At 39.9% G+C, this 21,008-nt stretch overlaps 1 protein-coding gene, 1 long non-coding RNA gene and 1 pseudogene across 6 annotated transcripts in view; 1 reads left to right on the forward strand and 2 right to left on the reverse strand.

Moving 5' to 3' along the window:
• The window catches only part of SLC25A36 (solute carrier family 25 member 36), a 31,714-nt gene extending 20,730 nt beyond the window's left edge, over nt 1-10,984 (reverse strand). For 3 of the 5 annotated variants that reach the window (XM_019646027.1, XM_019646025.1, XM_019646029.1), the window contains exons 1-2: nt 10,077-10,204; nt 1,607-1,771 (exon numbers count right to left, since the gene is read on the reverse strand). In XM_019646027.1, the coding sequence (XP_019501572.1) occupies nt 1,607-1,771; nt 10,077-10,189 (278 nt within the window). In that variant the 5' untranslated portion in view covers nt 10,190-10,204. Of the gene's footprint in view, nt 1-1,606; nt 1,772-10,076; nt 10,205-10,690 lie in introns of those variants that run through there. The other 2 variants (XM_019646028.1, XM_019646026.1) reach the window with 1 other exon arrangement.
• A 971-nt stretch (nt 10,985-11,955) lies between these two features.
• LOC109384537 (60S ribosomal protein L31 pseudogene) lies at nt 11,956-12,369 on the reverse strand (annotated as a pseudogene).
• A 6,956-nt stretch (nt 12,370-19,325) lies between these two features.
• Nucleotides 19,326-20,563, forward strand: LOC109384543 (uncharacterized). Its single transcript, XR_002124421.1, has 3 exons — nt 19,326-19,382; nt 19,771-19,876; nt 20,490-20,563. It is a non-coding gene; the product is annotated as an uncharacterized LOC109384543 (long non-coding RNA).
• Nucleotides 20,564-21,008: the final 445 nt, after the last annotated feature.

The raw sequence follows: 21,008 nt of genomic DNA on the forward strand, positions 1-21,008 counted from the left end.
TAGTACTATATTCCCAAGAGAAATGGAAAAATTATGTCCCTATAGTGGCATTATTCATAACACCCAAAAAGTGGAAACAACGCAAATGTCCATCAACCAAAGGGTAGATAAACAATGAAATATTCGACAATAAAAAGATACTTGTTACAACAGGGATGAACCTTGAAAACATGTTAGGTAAAAGAAACAAGTCACAAAAAATTATATAACTACATTTATATAAAATGTCCAGAATAGGCAAATTTGTAGTGACAAAAAGTAGTTGTCTGGGCTGGGTGGAGGGCAAGAGGGAAGGGAGAAAATGAGTGACTGCTAATAAATAAGGGTTTCTTTTTGTGGTGATAATGAAAATGTTCTACATTTAGAAAATGGTGATGGTCACAACTCTGTGAATATGTCAATTATATCTCAATAAAGATGTTGGATAAAGGAAAAAAGCAGCAGGAGCCATGAAATAGACTGATTAGGACCGAGTCCCTGAGTAGGGAAAAAATGGAAATGAGTGAAAGGATGCTAGGGCCAAAGACTGCAGACTGGGAAGTCACCTGTATGCTGATAACAGGTGAAGCATGTTAAACTGACATATAAGAGGGTCTGAAAAACTTAAAAATTAAAACAAAACCCAGAGGGTCCTACAGTTCCTTTGAGGAAAGTCAGAGAAGGCAAAACCATAGAAAAACAGAATAAAAAATATAGTATTGTCACAAAGGTCAAAGGAAGAACTTTGAGAGGGAATCAGTGGTAATAAATGTTAAAATCATGATATTAAAATACTCTATTATTAATCAGATAGAAATATTTATATATAACTAAGGCATTTTAATCCAAAATTGTTAACTATTTTCTTCTACTTATTTATGTACTTAGTTAAGTTTGAAAAAGACTGATAAAATCTTTTGGTAGAGAAGATAAACACACAGTATGAGTTTATTTGTTACTACAAAATAAACACTATTGAACTAAGTTCAAACAAATTATGTCCCAAGTGAGCTGATAAGGCAGACATACAACAAGGCATTCCGTTACATACCTAAGTTTAAACATGTAAAACCTAATTTCAATAGTTTTGAAATTTCAAATTTAATTTGTAACATAATAAAGTATGGTAAAATGTAAAAAAAAAAAATCTTTTTCAAACCATCAAGACATGTCAAAACAAACACTGAATCGTATTTTAAAATCAGTAGAACTCCGCTTTAAATCTCAGTTATACATGTTTTATAAAAATCAAAGACTGTCATTAATTAGATGTACTTACTTTTGTGATTACTTAGAAAATTAAACACACAAAAAGAGTTAGCATTTAATATTATATGAATAGTTTAATAATAAATGAATTAATAGTTTAAAATACTTATAATAAGCTTTGGAAATAAATCCATTGGACAAATGTAAAAAATATTCCAAATACACAATTTGGAAATAATATTACATTTTATTCAAGTGTTCCTCTCCAGTAGAGATTACCGTTTCTAATTAACATAATTCAGAGTAACTGTCATTAAGTTTGTAAGAAACCTTTTAAAATATGGCAGAATATAAAGAAATATATGGGCATCATTAAGGCAAACAGGTTAAAAAAAACTGGTGAGTGCTGTGCTCTCACTTTAGGCAATGGAGGGGTCCAGGAGACACTACTCGGTTGACACTGGCTCCAGCCATGGTGTTCAGCTGAACTTCAGAGATGTAAACTGTCAGAGAAGACGACTGTAGCCGTGTTTTTACAACTTCCAGTGGACATGTCAGAATAGCTCCCACTGTACCACCACATCTACAGAAAAAAATGAAAAGAACAAAACTTATCTACTTAATTCGTAAGTTAGAACACATGCACAGTGCTGTAAAATAGGTGGGCAACTGCGGCTTTGCCAAGATATTAAAATGTATCCTTTTTATTTCAGAAGACTAAATAATTTTTGAAATGTTTCATTTATTTGACTGCATACAAACACCTTTGGTAGCTAGAGAAAAACTGAGTTTAATTACCATCCTCACAAGAATTAACTAAAGAAATATTCGAGAAACCTCCTACCTTGTACCTTTCTTACACAGCTACTAGAGGATGTGTCGCACAGATTAAGGGAGTCAACTAAAAAGAGAGGAGGGAATACATCAAATCATCATGTAAACCTAATACAATGTTATATGTCAATGATAGCTAATAAAACAGGGGTGAGGGTGGGGGACTGAATGCAGGAACAGAATAACTCAGGAGAGGGAGAAAGGAGCCCCAAGACGGCAGTGAAATGTCAGGCTTAGAAAACAGCCAGTCCAGACAGGATTAGGATGACAGAGTTCCGAGGAATAAGGATCTCCAGGAAAAGACTAACACATGTATATAACTGACCATATGACAATAATGACTCAAGTATAAGGACTCACACAACTAAACAAGCATTTTAAAATGTGGGGTAAATATTAACTCCAGGGAAAAGAATGAAGTTATTCAAGAAAGAAAGCACTGACTACCAATTTAACAAAAAATTGTGATGTCTTAATAACTGGACTGAGAGAATGAAAAGAAGGGGGAAATAGGGAGGAGCATAATACAATTAAATCCTCATTTACAAGAAAAGGATGATGAAAATTCCCAAGGAAATAAATAGCTGACACAGAAGTTCCTACTAGGAAGATGTGGGGAGGGGAACTGGGCAATGCTGGCTTTTATTATGTTTCAGCAGCTTTTTTACTTTTTTGCATACATTTTTAAATTTTAATTTATCAAAATTTTAGCAGTATTTAAAAAAATAGCAAGGGTTTTTAACTGCAGAGCGTGGCATGTTTCTGGGGCCCACTAGACCCCATGAGAAAATGATGTGTATAGTGTCAAGTGTCTGACTCAGAATTTCAAAATCCAGAATCTTGACCGCTTTCTCACTATTTCCACCCTGGTCTAAGCCACTATATCTTTTTTTTTTATTAAATTTATTGTGGTCACATTGGTTAATAACATTATATAATTTTCAGGCATACAAGACTATAATTCGTTATCTGTGTACTCTATTGTGTGGAAGCCACTGTATCTTATTGAGGTCATTGCAGTGACCTCCTAATTAGTGTCTCCCTGCTTCTACCCTTGCTCCACATCCTCCAATCAATCTATAATACAGTAGGTGAGAAAACAAAAGTCTTGCAAGAGAAAATTACTTGCTCCAGGTTGACAGTCAGTTACTTAAAGAACAAACAATATCTCCTGATTCTTAGTCCCTTTTATCAGTGGCTTTCAAATCTTTGACTTCAACCCACGAGAGATATTTTACATCAAGATGCAGTGTAGCCACATGCAAACACACATTTTACAGAACAATATTTATGTTATATGCAATGCACTGGTATTTTTTATTCTACTTTAAAAAATATGTTGGTCACAGAACAACCAAATTCATTTCATAATCCATTAATGGGGTTGCTATGAAATTTGAAACACTGTTCTATACTAGTTAGATGCAATTTAACCAGGAATGGTAGGGGAAAATATTTGTTCTTCTGTATTATTACATTTTATATAGTTTGTGGGTAGAGGTATTTTTATGGGCTGGTCAATTTAATGTGAGATTAAAGCAGTGTGCTATTTATTAATAATAGCTGGGGGCTGGGTGCATGCATTCTCAGCTTCACAATTAAATGGATGTGAGCACAACAAATATATTAAATATATACTACTTGTCTCATTTATGAATCTATAAGATGTGGGCAGCACAATTCTGTCAAGTGAAGCAAGTCATAAAACAATGAATGGAAAAGACTAGAAATTATTTTTAAAACGTTCTATATAAAAATGTTAATATTTAAAATTATTTTAAGTCTTATTCCACTCCCCCCAGTTTTTTAGCAGTAAACACTGATTTAAATATTTTATTATTTATAATAATCAAATTCCTCACAAACATCAATTTGCATAGCCAATATAATGCTTTAAAAAATTATCAAGATGGAGATGTAGAATGTACTGAGGCTGTGAAGAATCCAGATCAAGAAGGGGAAGAATCTGGAGTCTAGAGGGCCATGTGGAAGATACTGTCCTGTGCAACAACAAAGACGTTATGCGAAGTGAAATAAGCCAGACACAGAAAGAAAAACACGACATCCATGATCTCGCTTTTACGTCAAACGTTTAAAAGTCGAATACACAGAAGAAGAAAAGGGTGGTTACAATAGGTGAGCAGGTGGAGGAAACAGGGAGGTGCTGGCCAAAGGGTACAACACTGCAGTTATGTAAGATGAAGAAGTCTAAAGTTCTATGGTACAGCATAATGACTATAATCAATAATACTGTATTGACCACTGAAAATTTGTAAAAGCAGATTTCAGGTACTCTCATCACAAAATAATGGTAACTATGTGAGGTGATAATGCTATATAGTAATCACTCCATTATGTATATCATCCTGTTGTACACCTTAAATATATACATTTTTTTTAAAGGCCAAGTGAAGCTCCTATAATTACCTAGGTATGAGGTATTGAGGGCTAACAGTCATCAGTTGGAACAGAGATAAAGGGATACAGAGGCTTTCTGATATCCAACTATCTTCAAGTCTCACTGGTTAAACATTCTAAACTTCCTTTCTACTTCCCCTCACAATCCCCACTACAAGTGGCCTAAAAGCAGGCCCTCATTTTATTTCTTGTCTTCTAACTGGTCCTGAGTCCCTCTGATCCAGAGATAATGTCAAGATCAGTTGCACGGTGTCACTGATGTAATTTGCTATTACTAATAAAGACGAAGTTGGAAGCTTTACTATTACAGAAAAAGTTATAAGTTTCCCTCTCCGTTGCTTTAAATGCTTTCATTTGAAAAGAATTCCAAGGCGAGAACAGCCAAGTTTGACAGCAGAAGAGCAAGAGCAAAATTCATTACTGGGAATATAAAAAATCTAAAGGGACTGTTGCTAAGGTTAAAAATCCATAAAACTGTTAAATGTTACCATACCCTTGGTATATCCAGGTTGGGGCACCTAAACTATATATTCTTAGTGAAACTACTGGTATAGGCGAATGTCATACATTTTAAAGATATAAGAAGGCCAAAGTTGCTTGGCAAATGACGTAATCATACAACTATGCATTGATTTTAGAAAATACTTAAGAATTGTTTAATAATTCTGGCATCCCAAGGGTTCTAACTACTTAAGGGCCCATGGATCCCTTAAGTCAAGCAATGGCTAGAAGCTACTTAGAATGCAGATTTTTTGGGGGAAACCAGGCACAATGTAACCAAGAGACTGGGTAAAGAAACAAAACAAAACAATCTGTGCAAATAGGTCTTATAAGCAAGAGGAGGCCTCTGGGGGGCCCAAAGTGCTCTCTCCCACCCAAGTTATAGCCACATAGGAATGAGAAGTTTGGAGGGGGGTGAAGGGGATAAGAGGAAACAGAAACTGTTCAGTTAAGTAAAAGTATGAAGAGCAAGCAGATCACTTTCAGCCATAAATAGTCATCAATCCCCAAGTCAGGTGCACAAACACAAAACCCCGTCAGCCAGATAGCCTCAAGCTGCAGAACAGTTTCCCTGGCTTTAAAGGACTTTTGCTAGACACACCAAGGCAGAGAAACCCATGGCAATCCAGGATTCCGCTAAGGAAAGGGTAGGTTACGGAAAAGAACTGGGATTCCAAGACTGTGGTTGTTAGACATACGTATATCCTTGATTTTAACTTTCTAAGTCTATATGGAGCAGGACATTTGTTTTTAATAGGCAAGGTAATTTATAAATGGACAAAACCTATTCTGAGTGAGTCCACAATACTGGTGTGTGTGCATGTGTACATGTATATAATAGGTACTTTAGAAATGTATTTTTGTTAATTTGAAGCAAACCTATTTTGTCGGACAACTGCAAGTGTTTTGCTTTGTAAGCCAAAATGAATAGGTTGAAATATTTTGTCATTTTTCTGTCTGCAGGTAACACTCACTGTAATTTCCTAATTAGGGAATTCGTCAAATTAAGAAATATTACTAAGAAAGAGATCCGTTAAAATGTTAGCCAAGGAGCTCTTCAATCTCAAAGCATGTAGCCTATCTCTGAAATTCTGTAAAAACCATTTAGGAAGTCTTGTTTGTCCACTAGTATATTTGTTGAGGTATTTTCTCTGAAGCTTTAATGTTTGGGTAAGAAACAATACAAGTTCTTGAAACAGTGAATGAAGGACGTACTCTATATATACTTGACAGACTGACTTATGTGAAGTCAGATAGATACAAGTATTTTGGAAGCTTCAGGTAGTATTTCTGATGCAGGGGGAGAAATTACCAGGACAGGCATTTTGAATGACAAGGCAAAATCAAAACACCAATAATACTGAAAAAAAAAAAGAAAATGTTAACCAACGTAGAAAAACATGAAAACACAGAAGGAAGCCATATCAATACAGCCCAAGATGTAGTTATATAGTCTTTCAGGAAAAACAATAAGCTATCAGACTGAGGACCAAAATTCACAACAGAAACAAAATATACTGAGGATACAGTATAGTACTGAGGTTTAGTAAATTTTCCCCACAAACTATTGGCTTTGTTTCTTTGTTCCCCGTGTAGCAAATCTCAAAGTTCCATCTGTCATCTCTGATTTCTCTCCCATTCCAATCAGACCTTTATTCCCTGCTCTGCCTTGAAAGTCGTCCAAGATCTCCAATTGTTAAATTCAAGGATTAACAACTCTCAGACATCATCTTGACAGTAACATGACAGCTGATCACCCACTCCTTGCTAAATACTGTGTATTTGCTTCATTTGACTTTTAGAATACATTTTTATGGTCACTCGAAGTCTACATCGCTGGTTCTTCCTTTTCTACTGACTTCTTTTTGAAGTCTCCAGAGGTCAATCCTTGACCCTCTCTTCTTTACATTCATTCCCTTAAGTGATCTCATCTGGGTTCATGGCACCATCTAGGTACCAATAACTACTAAATGTGCACCTCTTGTCCAGACCTCTTTCTTTCCGGGCTGGACTCCAGACTAATATAATATATCCAACCACCTGAACTGGCTTCTAGACCTATTTCTCAAACTTCCCATGTCTAAAATGGAACTACTGATCTTTCCCTACCCCAAACCTGTTCCATCTGCAACCTTGCGCATCTCAGCTAACAGCAATCCCTCCTTCCAATTGCCCCAACTAAAAACCCTGGAGTTATTCTCAAATCTTCTTCACTCTCTACATCCAATACATCACAACCTGCTATGACTGACCATTATGTCTCATTTTGATTACTGCTATAGCCAAATCATCTCCCTACTTCTGCCCTTGCCCTATGCGTAGTCTATTCTAAACATAGTGATCAGGTAGCCAGAGCCAGCCTTTAAAACTCCTGCAATGACTCCTCCCATTTCAGAAAAAAACCAAAGTCCTTTAATGGCCTAAGGAGGCTGGCTCTACTACTCCAAACACCTAATTAATGATATGATTCAATCCTTTTCAGATAATTGTGAATGTTCTTCATTTACTACATTAAAACTGACAAGTGGTAGGTACTTAAAGTTTACATTCCATTGCAATATGACATCTGAACGATAACCAAACTTTTCACCTTGTTAACCTAAAATCCATTGGTCTATCTTACATTCTGAGTATTTTACCCATGCATGACTCTATAACATCATGCACTGGTCATCTGAAAAATATTGGTTCACTGGGTTACACAGATCTTTGAAATGTTGATACATTTGTTGTAATTTGTTGTAACAAATGTTGATACAATATAAAAAAATTACATTCCCATCAATCCAAGATTTCAAAAATTCTAATTTTTGCTTGAAAACTCAAATTTTACCATATGGCAACAAATGTTATCAGTGGTTTTCCTTGAAGCAACAGGCCCACTTGCTTCATTTTTTGAGAAACTATATGCCACATAGTCAAGTCTGCATAGTCAGTCTATCAATTGTTCTTTCAAGTAAGAATGGTTCCTATGAAAAAAGAGCTTGAGACTGAAACAACTGCAGAACTACTTTGGTATGCAGAAGTAATTTATTTATAGTTCCCATTTTGTCACACAGAATATGAAATAAAGATGAGTACTACAGAGTCAAGATTTAGTAAAATTAATCTTATTGCTTTAAGAACATTCGTAAGTGAAACTGGCTTTTAAAATTCCAAGTGCCAACGACTATTAATTAGCACAATCTGGTGACACTGCCTTGATGCATGCTAGCTAAGGCATCAGCAGTTTTACTCATTGCTACCTTTGTACCATCAGTACAAATGTCACCAAAAAGGCAAATAATGTCTTAGTATTCCTATGAAAACAACTTTAACCTCTCAGATCACTGAAAGGGTCTTGGGAACTCTCAGGGGTCCATAATCCACACTGCTGTGCTACACTAATCCGCTCATAGGAAAATAGCTTCTTTGAGAATATTCTACATCAGGATAAGCAACTCCCCTTAATTTTGTAATCTACTGGTAAGAATAAAAGAATGCATTTTTACAAGGGGGAAAAAAAGGAAAAGGTGGTGAAAATAATGGAAATAAGGCTAATAAAAATATAGACAGTAAAGCAGACATTATTAATCTATCCATTCATTACTTCAGTTAAGAAACTCCCACTTAGGTGTCAAATATGTTGATTCTGCAGGAATTTTGTTATATTAAATTACTTCACCCCTTCCTTGTAAAATCAGGGCAGAAGTAGAATACTTAAAAAGTATAATAATGTTGTCTATTTCCAATATCTGAAACATGATCTTTACCATCCTTCTAGTTCTAATGTTTCTCTAAGATAAGCCAGGTTTTATATTGAAATGACTTATGCAACCACATATAAATGTAAAATCAAGACGAAATGCCAAGGAAGGGAATTTAAAAGGCTGAGCACCTATCTTCTGTCAGGCCCTACATACCAATACCCCCTTTAATATACTCTAAATAACTTGCACATGCTGGTTCTTTGGGGGGGGAGGGGCTCCTAAATCTAAATATTTGTGTTTAGATGCTGCAAAAGTCTCCTCTTCTGTTTTTAAAGAAAAAGCTAACCAGAGAGCCTTTACACGTATTAATAACAACAAAGTGACTGATGATACTAATCCAAACTGGGGAGTTAGTGCAATAAAGCTAACATTTCAAGTAAATGCGCCCTACTTTTAAGAAAATGATATGTAACTCTTGAATGCAGTGTAGTAGAAATGTTAGAACCTAGAGAAGGGCCTCAGAGATCATATAACTTCCTTGTTTTACAGATAATTGCCATTTGTCCACTTTTCACTTAAATTAAAATAATGGCCAGAAGTAGATGTGCAGCGTCCTAACTTTCAGGCATCACTGCCTAATTACAAGAGGGAATCCAATTATTTGCCTAACAAGATCTTCACAGGAATATCTACATGGCTAATGGGTTTTTAAAAAATGATTTAATTTGCCAAGATTATTGGTAAATGGATCAGCAATGTGGAAAGCAAACTTTACCTAAACTGGGTCTCACGGATTAAAAAAAAAAAAAGTGTATTTTTTATGTCAGAACAGTGGTTGGCCCATAAGTTGGTGTGCAATAAATATTTGTTGAATGAATGTGCCAAGGAAAGTAACTGATTATGATAGAGTCGATATGTTCCACTCAAATCAAGACACGGAATAGAACTGCGTATGTATTACCTTAATATTCTTAAAAAGGTCGATTTAAAAACAAACTGTATGGCCTAAGAGAATGCGACTTTATATGCCCATACAAGCAGAGTAGAGCCTCAGCATAATTCATCGTGGCCATTTTTTGATAAGACTATGATCCTAAAAAACTCCTAAACTTTAAATTGTTATGATTCTCCGAATAATCTGTAAGTAACAAACCTAAAGAGGAGACTAAACTGGCTCAACAAGATGTGTGTAGCAACTGAGGCTGGCAATCTAAGACTTGAGGCTTGGCCCTAACCTTGTACACACACTCTAACTACCACCAAGGCATCTGACCTCTCTCTACCCCCCACTTTCTCCTTTAACCAAAGGAAAAGCAGCGGGTGCGGCAGAGGGCTGATTTTCACGAAGCTTGGGAAGGAAATGTTCCAAACGCTAGAAACCTACAGCTACCGCGGGAGAAAGGATACCAAAGCCTATCTGGCGTCGGAATCCCCCCGAGGACCCACCCTGGCAGAGCAGGGCCCGGAAATCTGCCCGAGTCCGCGATGGGGCCCGAACGACGTGAAGAGGCCCCGCAGCCCGCGCAGCAAGGAGGGAAGGAGGCGGCGCCAGCGCCCATTTTGTCCTCGGCCTCCGCACTTCCCGCCCCGTCCACCCCTCGGCTAGCCAACCTGCGTGAGGCCTGCAGCTACACTCCTCCCCGCGAGTCCGCATCCTAGACACCCGCTAGGCCGCCATGCGTAGCCTGGGTCCGCATTGGCCCCAGAGACCCGCGTTGATCCTAGTCCCGCCCGCGGCTCCCCAGGCTCGCAGATCAGGCCCTAGCCTCGCTCCAGCTCCGCAGGCGCCAAAGCCGCACGTCCCTCCTCGGTTTTATCCTCCCAACCCTGCCCATCTGGGCCTCAGCACCCCCTCCCCCCAGTCTCGCGGGCCGGAGCTCCCCGGACCCCTTCCCGCCGGGGCCTCACCCCTTCATCCCGCGGGCCTGAGATCCTCTTTCTCTTCCCGGCCCGGGCCGCACCCCCTCACCCCTCTCGCCCGCGTCTCAGTCCGCGGCCCTCAGCCTCAGCCTCAGCCCAGGCCCCGTAGCCCCATCCTGCACGCCCCGCCTGTACCGTACCCCCCGGCAAACAGATGCACCAGCGTGTCCCTCTGGCTCATTCTCTCTCCCGCATGTCCTCCGGGCGCTGAAAGCAGGACGCGGATCCGGCCGCCCCCAACGGCCGGCGGCTTCGGTTCCGGGCTGGAGCCGCACAGCACCCCCGGCACGGCGAGGGGAGCTGGCGGAGACGCGGCTGCAAAAGGTAACCGGCTCGGTCCTCCGGCGGCCTGCAGCCGCGCCGCCTCCAATTCCAGCTCAGCGCTCACGACCGGAGCCAGAGAATCGCGCGGCTGCCGAAGGAGGGTGGGTGCGGGGGCGTGAATATTCCGATGACCTCCCCGCCTTATAAACACAATCTCCTATTGGTCTGCGCTGCGTGACGTCAGGAGGCCGACATGCCTCTTTCACGTGATCGCTAAAGGGTTTCTCAATGAAAGGGGCCGAGAGGCGGGGCCAGAGCGCGTGCGGGGAGGGTAGTAGGTCACTGTAACCTCGCGCCTAATCCACGCGCGGTGAAGGCTGCACGCCTTATGCATGGGCTCGCGTGGGTGCACAGTTGGAGACCCCACATTCGCGCCCCGACTATGTGGGAAGCCGCCTGGATTCCTGATAGGCGAGCAGAGCGGGGTTTCTGGGTGCCAAGTCTCTGATTTACTTTAAAAAACCCCACAATTTTTGTAGAGCAGTTTTTAGGTTTACAACAAATTGAGAGGGAGGTACAAAGATTTCCCATTTACCTCTTGTTTGGTTTACTTTCTAAAAATTGGATTTATGACCCACATTTCTTCTCGGTATCTACCTCAGAGTAACAGTCAACGCATGAAAAGGCTCATAACAAGGATACTGGTCCAGGATGACAAACTGTTTATCAGCAGGGCTTGTAATAGGGGGAAATTGGCATCAAGTAGGGAATGGAGAAATAAAGCATGAAACGTCGCTATTGTAGAATATTATGCAGTTATGACAAGAGGTGAGGTAGATCTGTGTGAAAAAAAAAATCTCTAAGGGCCTAGTAACTAAAACAGGCAGTTAAAACATTAAGGCTTATGTTAGAATAAAGGAAACACGCTTTTACTGATTCTTCTAACTCATAAATGTTTCTTTTGTGTACATATAAGAAAGTCAAAGACTAAGGGACAAAATATTTTTTTTCCTCTAGAACATGGTGATTAAATATTTAAAATTTTTGTGGATTAGTAATTATTTTTAAGGTGCAGAAAAGTACCAAGAATAATGTAACACAATCTGTACTCATCACCCACAAATGTTAATAATTTTTTTTTGCAGTTTTATAACTTTATTCGACAATCAGCAGTTAGTTCTCATCCACATTAACTGTTTGTAGATTTTTGAAAGTGGTGACAGGTACATAGGTAACCAACGTACAGAGCTTATTTGGTGACTCTTCATCCTCATTACGCTTTCTGGACAACCGCACCCGGATGTGGTATGGGACATTCCTTATTCCTTTGGCCCAGACAGCTTCGTTGAGTCTGGTGTCAGTGCGCACATCTGGGGTTCCCATCTCCTTCATGGCAATTTTCCGGATCTCTTTTGAGTGCTCGAGGGACATGCTTCTTGAAACCCACTCCATGGATGCGCTTGTGAATGTTGATGGAGTATGCTCTGGTCGCTACCTCATCGATGGTAGAATGGCTCTTCTTCTTCTCGCTGCCCTTCTTTGGGGGAGACATTCTCCTGGGCCTAAATGTTAATATTTTCCACCTCTTTGTTCCGTAACTTTCATTCCACCTGCAAGGCACTCACCACCGTTTCCCACCCATGTGTGATTATCTAGGGCCCAACTCCCTTTCCTTTCTGGGCTGCTTCCTTCATGAAGTTCTCCCTGATTGCCTCAGCTCTTTCTGCTTTTTACCGCTCCTAAGTTCCTACAAAGTGTACAGACTGCATGGCACTGGCAAATAAGTGTTCATCCACTCCATAATAAATGCTCATCTGTAAAATGGGCATAAGAGGACTTACCTCACAAGATAGTTGTGAGCACTAAATGTGTTAAAATACGTAAAGCACCTATAGCACTGCTATATAAGGCCTACCTATAATAATTAGTAGTAGTATTTTACTGCCTTGTATTCTCAATAACAAAAATGGCAGCTGTTATTTCTTGAGTCCTTACTAATGTGCCAGGCTGTTATCTAAGCACTTTGCAGCATTTTCTTGTTAAACCATCACAACTACTCTATGAGGTAAGTGATATTATCCTCCCAGTTTTTCATGAAGAGACTGTGGTGTAAAATAATTAAGTGATTTGCCCAATATGATCCAGTTTATCCAGAAGGAGCTTGGGTTTGAATTCAATAGTCTGCCTGATTTCAGAGCTTCAGTTAATGAAGTAACAGCTGCCCATTAGAAGGGGAAAATTGGAAAAAAAACCCCAAAAAGTAGAAATAAAAATTGGCAACTTGCCATACTCTCCCCAAATTATTGCATTAACATTTGGTGGGTATTTCTTTTTTACAGCAGTTTTATTGAGGTATCATTCACATGCATAAAATTCACCTATTTAAAGTGTACAATTTAGTGGGTTTTAGTACCATATTTCCCCATGTATAAGATGCACCCTTTTTTGAAAAATTTGGGGTCTAAAAACTGGGTGCATCTTATACAGTGTTTGTAGATTTTTTTACTTGCATTTCCCGCTGAGGATGAGGCAATATATGAAGACAGTTATTCATCATGAGACACAGATGAGGACAAGCTAATGGTTGGGAGTTTTGACTGTAATGAGGAGTTGTATGAATTTTATGATGAATAAAACTTGAGTTCAATAATTTTATGTAATACATTTTTTTTCAAATTTCAGGCCCCAAAATTATGGTGTGTCTTATAAATGGGAGCGTCTTATACATGGGGAAATACAGTATATTCTCATGGTTGTACAACCACCACCAAAACCTAATTCCAGAACATTTTTCTCACCCCAAAAGAAATCCACACTCTGTTAGCAGTCACTCCCATTCTCCTCTCCCCGACCCCCTGGCAACCACTAATCTACTTTCTATCTCTCTGGATTTGCATAATCTGGACTTTTCATATAAATGGAATCATACTGTATTGTGACCTTTTGTATCTGGCTTCTTTATTAAGCATAATGTTTTCGAGGTTCATTCATGTTGCAGCGTGTATCAGCACTCATTCCTTTTTATGACTGAATAATTTTTCCATTGTGTAGATATACCACATTTTTTTTTCCATTCTCAGTTGATGGCCATTTGGATAGTTTCCACGTTGGGACTGTCATGAATAATGATGCCATGAGCATTTGTGTACAAGTTTTAGCATGGACATATGTTTTCAATTCTCTTGGGAATATACCTGGAGTGGAATTATTGGGTCATATGATAACTCTATGTTTAGCCCTTTGAGTAACTGCCCTACTGTTTTCCAAAGTGACTGCACCATTTTAGATGTATCTTTTTTAAGACAATAGCTGCAGTTCCATGTTTTTGACATAGTGAATGCCATAGTAGGTACATTTAATGAAGCTTCTAAAACTGATAAAAAGGGAGCTAGAGTTCTCACGTGCAGTAGCGGTTATTCCCATAATGAGCAATAACAGTTCATAATGTGACTGTTTCCTTTGCACCTCTTTTCTGACGCCATCTTGGAGGTAGACTTTGCCCCCTGCACATCCTGGTTGGTAAATCACGGAGCTCCCCACTTGTGTGTGGTTGCTGAAGTGATTATTCTTGCTGTGATTCCAGGTTGAGTTGGCTGTCATACTTGCTGAGGTTCCCACTGCACTGTCATCCTTTCTTCCTCATTCTTGTTGACTAGAGCACATATTTAAGTGATTCTTTCAAGACTGGCCTCAAAGTTTTCTTGACCCCTTGTACCTTACACAAACAAGTTTTTCTAGAATGACATTAGGGCAGGGTGGGTGGGTCTAAGACCATGCTTTGGTTTCAGGGATACCTTTGCTTCCTCCAGCCCCCTATTCCTGCTGAGGGGTCTTTTGGGAGTTGCAGGGGTTTTGTGGTTTTTTTGTTTGTTTGTTTTTAATTGAATATAGAAAGAGAAACATGGGGAAGGGGTGCCCACAACTGGATGCTTGCCTCAAAACAAATAAGCTCATTGTGAAGTAGAGGGGACTCCTACTCTATTTCTTGATTGGCACTGACCTTGAATTTTAATTGCTAATGTGCTGAAGAATAGTTCTTAATAGCTATTTGTGGGGGAGTGGAGCACAGATGGACCGCCTCTGTCATTTTTCTCCTCACTTAGTCTCTATTGGTTTGTTTTTGTTTTTCTTTTAAAGATTTTTATTGGGGAATTGCGGGGATGGGAGCAGTGCTGGGGAATTGGGGGAAGGGGAACAGACAAGTTACTGTCGTTTTCTGTTCTTCAATCTAGTTGTGGAGGACGTTGCTTCAGTGGCCCAAGTTGGCACCATCATTGCACTCTTCCTGGGCGAGGCACATCAGTCACCGGCTTCTGGACGGCCGCTCACGCTGGCTGCTGGCTACACACGGTAGCCCATAGCAACCCACTGCCACAGGGGCTGCAGCCTACGTCGTCACCGGCGACTCACGGCAGCCCAGCTCCAGGTTGAGCTGTTGTTCAGCATCTTAGCTATGGAAGGCAGTGTCACTGGCCCTCATATGTGGGATCCGAACCGGGGCCCTCTGGCATCCCAAGCCAGTTCTTAACCATCGCGCCACTCGGCCAGCCCTCTATTGGTTTTGTAGGTACAGAAAACTCATGTGGGTTTCAAGTTTTGGATTGCTAACATTAGTTTTAAGTGTTTGGAGATATACATACATATATATATATATTTTTTTTTAAATTAATTAATTAATTTTTTTAATCTTTGTGTCTTCTTAGCTATTTTTATTTTAGTGGGAGGTTTGGGAGAGATTGCTTTATAGTTTCTTAGCCAGATGCCATTTTATTTTATTTTTTACTCACTTTGCTTTTAATAAAAAGCAAACAATTCAAACAATACAGAGGCACGCAAGGTAGGAATGAAAATCCTCTCTTCAACCTCCCTTCCTAAACCCTGCTCCTCAGAGGACATGATTGGTAAGAGTTGAGTAAGTGTCCGTCTGTGTACTCTTGTGCCATGATGGCAGTCATCTCAAAGAGCCCCAGACTTATACAGCACTCACCATGTGCCAGGCCTTGTTGTAAGCTCTTTATGTGAATTTAAATGAACCCTTTCCAGAACCTAATGAGGAATCTATTTTACAAACTAAGATACAAAAAGATTAGAGGATTTGTCAAGGTGATTCAACTAGTAAGTAGCCAAGCTGGAATGGAAACCTAGGGAGTCTGGCTCTAGAATCTGTTCTCTCAGCTTTTTGTTCTACACCATCTCAATTGTTTTTTGGTTGACTGAGAATGTCAGTCATAGTGCCTACCCAAACAGGGGGTAGTGATTTTGGAGGAATTTAAGATGTGGTGCCCAGAGGACAAAATGTGCCCTTACATCTGAGCCCCCGAAGGAGTCATGAGGGCAGTGGCTCTGGAATGCAGGTTTGATGTCTCATTGAGCCACCATTCCCATCAGCTACCCTGTGTAACATTTCTAGTCAATGATGGCCGTAGGTTCTTCTGATACACAGGTGATACACAGAGCTAGCACTGGAAATGGATAAGGAGCTTGTTAGAAATGAATTTTCCCCAGAATGAATTAATAGTTTACTTGTAGGAAACATTATTTCACAAGGACCGACCAATTCAGGAGTGTGTTCCAGTAGGCTTGGAAAAAAAAACAACAGAGGAATTTTTCTACCCTCCAAGACAGGAGTATTAGAAAGCTGGAGAGACCTTGCAAAGAAATGCGTAGATTTTGTTGACATACGGGTGTAACATACTTTTAAATTTTATCTGGATAATGCCTGGGACTTCAACAGTTTGTGATACTACAGTAGCACACTGCCTCCCATTTAAAAACCTATCAAGGGCCCTACCAAAGGCCCCTGGTTTGAAACCCAACTTGTCAGGTGACATTTAGATCTTGTTTTTAACACTAATTCTTTGCTTTTATTACAAAATAATAAGGGCAAACAAACAACCCAATTCAAAAAAGGGGCAAAAGACTTGAAAAGATATTTTTCCAAAGATTTGCAAGTGGCTAATAAGTACAAAAAAGATGCTCTAATCACTAGGGAAATGCAAATTCAAACCACAGTGAGATACTACTTCACACCCATTAGGATGGCTATTATAAAGACAAAACAAAACAAACAAAACCAGAAAATACCTAGTGTTGGCCAGGATTGTGGAGAAATTGGAACTCTATGCATTGCTGGTGGGAATGTAAAATGGTGCAGCTGCTGTGAAAAACTGGATGGCAGTTTCTCAAAAACTTAAATATAGAATTACCATATGATCCAGCAATTCCACTTCTAGGTATATCCCCAAAAGAATTGAAAGCAGAGACTCAAACAGATACACATCCATGTTCATAGCAGCACTATTTGCGATAGGCATAGGCAATAGGTGGAAACCCCCCAACTATCCATCATCAGATGAATGGATAAACAAAATGTGGTACATACATACAGGGGACTATTTATTCAGCCTTAAAAAGGAGGGAAATCTGACACCTGCTATAACATGGATGAACTTTGAAGACATTATGTGATGCAAAATAAGCCATCAGCAAAGGACAAATATTGAATGATTCCACTTATATGAGATACCTACAATAGTCAAATTCAAAGAGGAAAAAAAATAAAATACTGGTTGCCAGGGGCTGGGGAAGGTGGAATTGGAGCGTTAGTGTTTAGTGGGTATGAAATTTCAATTTGGGGTGATGGAAATGTTCTGGTGGTGATGGTTGTACAATAACGAGAATGTACTTAACGCCACTGAATTGTACACTCAGAAATGGTTAAAATGGTAAATTTTATATTATGGATATTTTACTGCAGTCAAAACATAGTGAAAGCAATGCTCGTGGTTGTGAAAAGGTAAAAATATATTATTAGAGAAGTTATAATGAAAAACATCAGGCTCCCTACCCCATTCCTCTGTTTCCTCATTCTTGCTCCTAGAGGTAACCACTTTCAACTTGTTACTTTTCTTTAGTTCCATATTGCTCAATAAGAGCACTCCATGCAGTTTTTCTTGATTTATTAATTTCAGACATCATTTATTACACTTCTGATTATAATAGATGCAGATTTAGCTTTTTATTATTTATTTATTTATTTATTTTTTGCGGGTGGGCACAGCCCACCATCTCAAACAGGCAACCTTGTTGTTAGGAGCATGTGCTCTCATCAGCTGAGCCATCCTGCCACCTGTTGGCAGCTCAGCGGCAGCTCAGCTCGGGCACAGCTCACTGGCCCATGTGGGAATCTAACCAGCGACCCTGCTGCTCAGAGCTTTGCACTCTTGGGCAAGCTCTTAACCAACTGAGCCACTCGGCTGGCCCCAGATTTAGCTTTTTAAATCCACCCCTCTAGTTCCTATTTTCCCTGTTCCATCTTTCCAATAATTGTATCACATTTTTTTAGCTGTTGACAATTAGTCATGTTATTATGACTATGTAAATTTTTTCTACTGCAAAGCGACATGATGTACATTTTTTTCTTGTACAAATTTCTACTTTTTCTGGTTAACAATTGTTTCTATTTGCTTAATTTTCTATACCTATCCTTAATTTTTATCACATAGTGCATCATATCAATGGCCTAAAAATATTATTTTCTAAATGTTGAAATATCAACCTGTTACCAGGAAATGATGTTGAACCTAGGCACTTTGTCTTTTGAAGGAATGAATTAAAATCAAGAGACAGGCTTTTGTTCAGAATTAAACAGGAGGAAGTTTATTAATAAGAGAAAGCACTCTCCAAGACATGAAGCGGGCTGACCCAAGAGAGCGAAGCAGCCTCACCTTACATCGTATGAAGGTTTTTATTTCTATGGGTAGAATTGCCTCCCCATCTCCCTTCTCTTATCTCTCTTTCTCTTCCTGAGGTGCTTGGTCTTCTGGCATTTAGCAATGCGTTTCTTTGATTTAGGGGGCATGTGTATACACATCCCCTTTATTCAGGAGCACTTGTAAACACATCCCCTTGGTTTGGAGGCATGTGTAAACACATCCCTTAGAGGTATGTGTAAACCTGGAATCCTGCTGGGCAGCTGCAAGGGGTCTTGACCCAAGTAGGAGCTGCAGCATGGGGCTTTCTAACCGGGGCTAAGTTTCTCCCTCTCCTGCTTGCTTCCATCTATCTACCTACCCTATGAAATCTATCAATCCCATTTTTTTCCTTCCCTCTGGAGACCTCCCTCCTGGATTCTTCCATCTTCCTGCTCCAACCTGAACTAGTTGCTCTCTTGGCTGCACAATTGTCATCCTGTGATTTACATCCTTTTTCTGGTTGTCATTTTTTTTTTTTTTTGCTACTTCATTTTGTTGAAGTACATCCTTCAGCAGCTGCTAAAGAAAAGGTGCGTAGAAGATATTATTGTCGTTATTATTAGATTTTGTATGCTTTTCTTTTATCTTCACATTTGATAATTTGGCTAAGTATATCATTCTAGATTGAAAATCATTTTCCCTCACTGACTTTTGAAGCCATTGCCCCATTGGTTTCTGTCTTCCAGGGTTAATATTGAGAAGGTTGACTTTATTTTGTACCTCTGATATTTAACATGTTTTTTGCTCTTTTAACCTTTTAGGACATTTCTTGAACTCCTGGTTTTGGGAAATTTCACGACAAAGTGCCATGTTGGTAAGGGAATCCCTCCATTCACTGTGCTGGGTACTCAGTCGGCCTTTTCAGTCTGGAAATGAAAATCCAGGATTTACCCTTGGAGTATTCTTTAATGGTTTCACATGTACTAATTGGGGTATTTCAGTCCCTAAAGCCAAAAAGTGTAGCTGATATTTTCTCCACTCCCACCACCCCCAAGCCTGGCAAGAAGTTTGCAGCTGGGTCAGCACCCAGGGTCAGAGGCCAATGGTTCAAAGGATAGACTTCTGCTTTGGCTGTGATGCTGTGAGAAGCAGTGCTTGACCAATATTTGGTGGGGAAGAGTGATAAATTTCAGTTTACAAGTGGCCAATTCCCTTGAGTCTGGGCGGAGAGAACCAGTTCAGCAGCTTTTTGCTTTCTCCAGCCTCTGCTCCAGGCCGTGCCCTTGAATGCCGTTTAGAAGCTGAGTGAACAGAAGGAGATGGAGAGAGGCCTGGGGAGTCCCCTTGTACTTGGAGTCAGAGTCAAAGGTCAGTGCTGGGAGAAAAAGCCCCGCGCCCCACAGTCAGAATCATCAGGGAAAAGCCCTCAGGTCTCCCAGAAATGCAGGATACTAAGAACTTTTTGTACTTACTGTTTCTCTCTGCTTCTCAATGAATCCTTTAATGTCTCCTCGCAGTATATCAGTGAAACCATCACCATTCAATTTCTTGGCCAGTGTTAAACAATTAGTTTTTTTATCCTTTCATTGAGTGGGAAATACTTAAAGTTGTTTTCACAGCTTTTCCATAATTTTGGCTCTGGAAGACTTTTACTTCCAAACAGATAAGAGTAACAGGGATCAGAAATACCACTGAAAACCAGACAAAATATATAAACCAATTGTTTTAAAGACATGTGACATGAGGCAGTGAAAGACAATGATTCCTGAGAGATGAGAAACAAACACAACAAACCCTAACTGGCCCCTGCTTATTGCCTGGAGAGAGTTTCCCAGGAAGATACAAACCAGCCAGAGCTTGGCAGACTCTCTGGGGTTGAGAACACACAGTTGAGAGTTCAGGGAGACCATGGCAGATAGGCTTGTGGGACAGAGTGCCAGGAACCCCAGATATCTGCAGAGGATTGTTCTTATGTTTTCAGGACTGATCAGCACATGCACCTGAAGAAACTACCTGAGGGAGGAAAAAAAACCTCCTCATAGAATTAGAAGGAACAGTAGCTGGAATTCATACAGAGCCAGGAATGTCCCCATCAGCCAGAATGGCAAATCTCATCAATCATGGGGCATTGGATACAATACTCAGAAGGGCTTCACTAGTGGGGAAGAATTAGCTCTAAATTAAACACTGTTCTGGTCCTGCCTAATACATCCTAGAAGTGAGATGTGAAAGGATTAACTGCATACAATTAAATGTATCCTAGAACAGAAGTCAAAAATATATATAGGAATACAAAAATATCTAGTACCTAACAAGGTAAAATTCACAATGTCTAGCATCAATCAAAGATTACCAGGCATGCAGGGCCGGCCGAGTGGCGCGTTGGTTAAGAGCTGGCTTGGGACGCCAGAGGGCCCTGGTTCAGATCCCACATATGAGGGCCAGTGACACTGCCCTCTACAGCTAAGATGCTGAACAACAGCTCAACCTCGAGCTGGAC

The sequence above is a fragment of the Hipposideros armiger genome, unplaced genomic scaffold (genome assembly GCF_001890085.2).
Source record: "Hipposideros armiger isolate ML-2016 unplaced genomic scaffold, ASM189008v1 scaffold_96, whole genome shotgun sequence".
Lineage (NCBI taxonomy): Eukaryota > Metazoa > Chordata > Mammalia > Chiroptera > Hipposideridae > Hipposideros > Hipposideros armiger.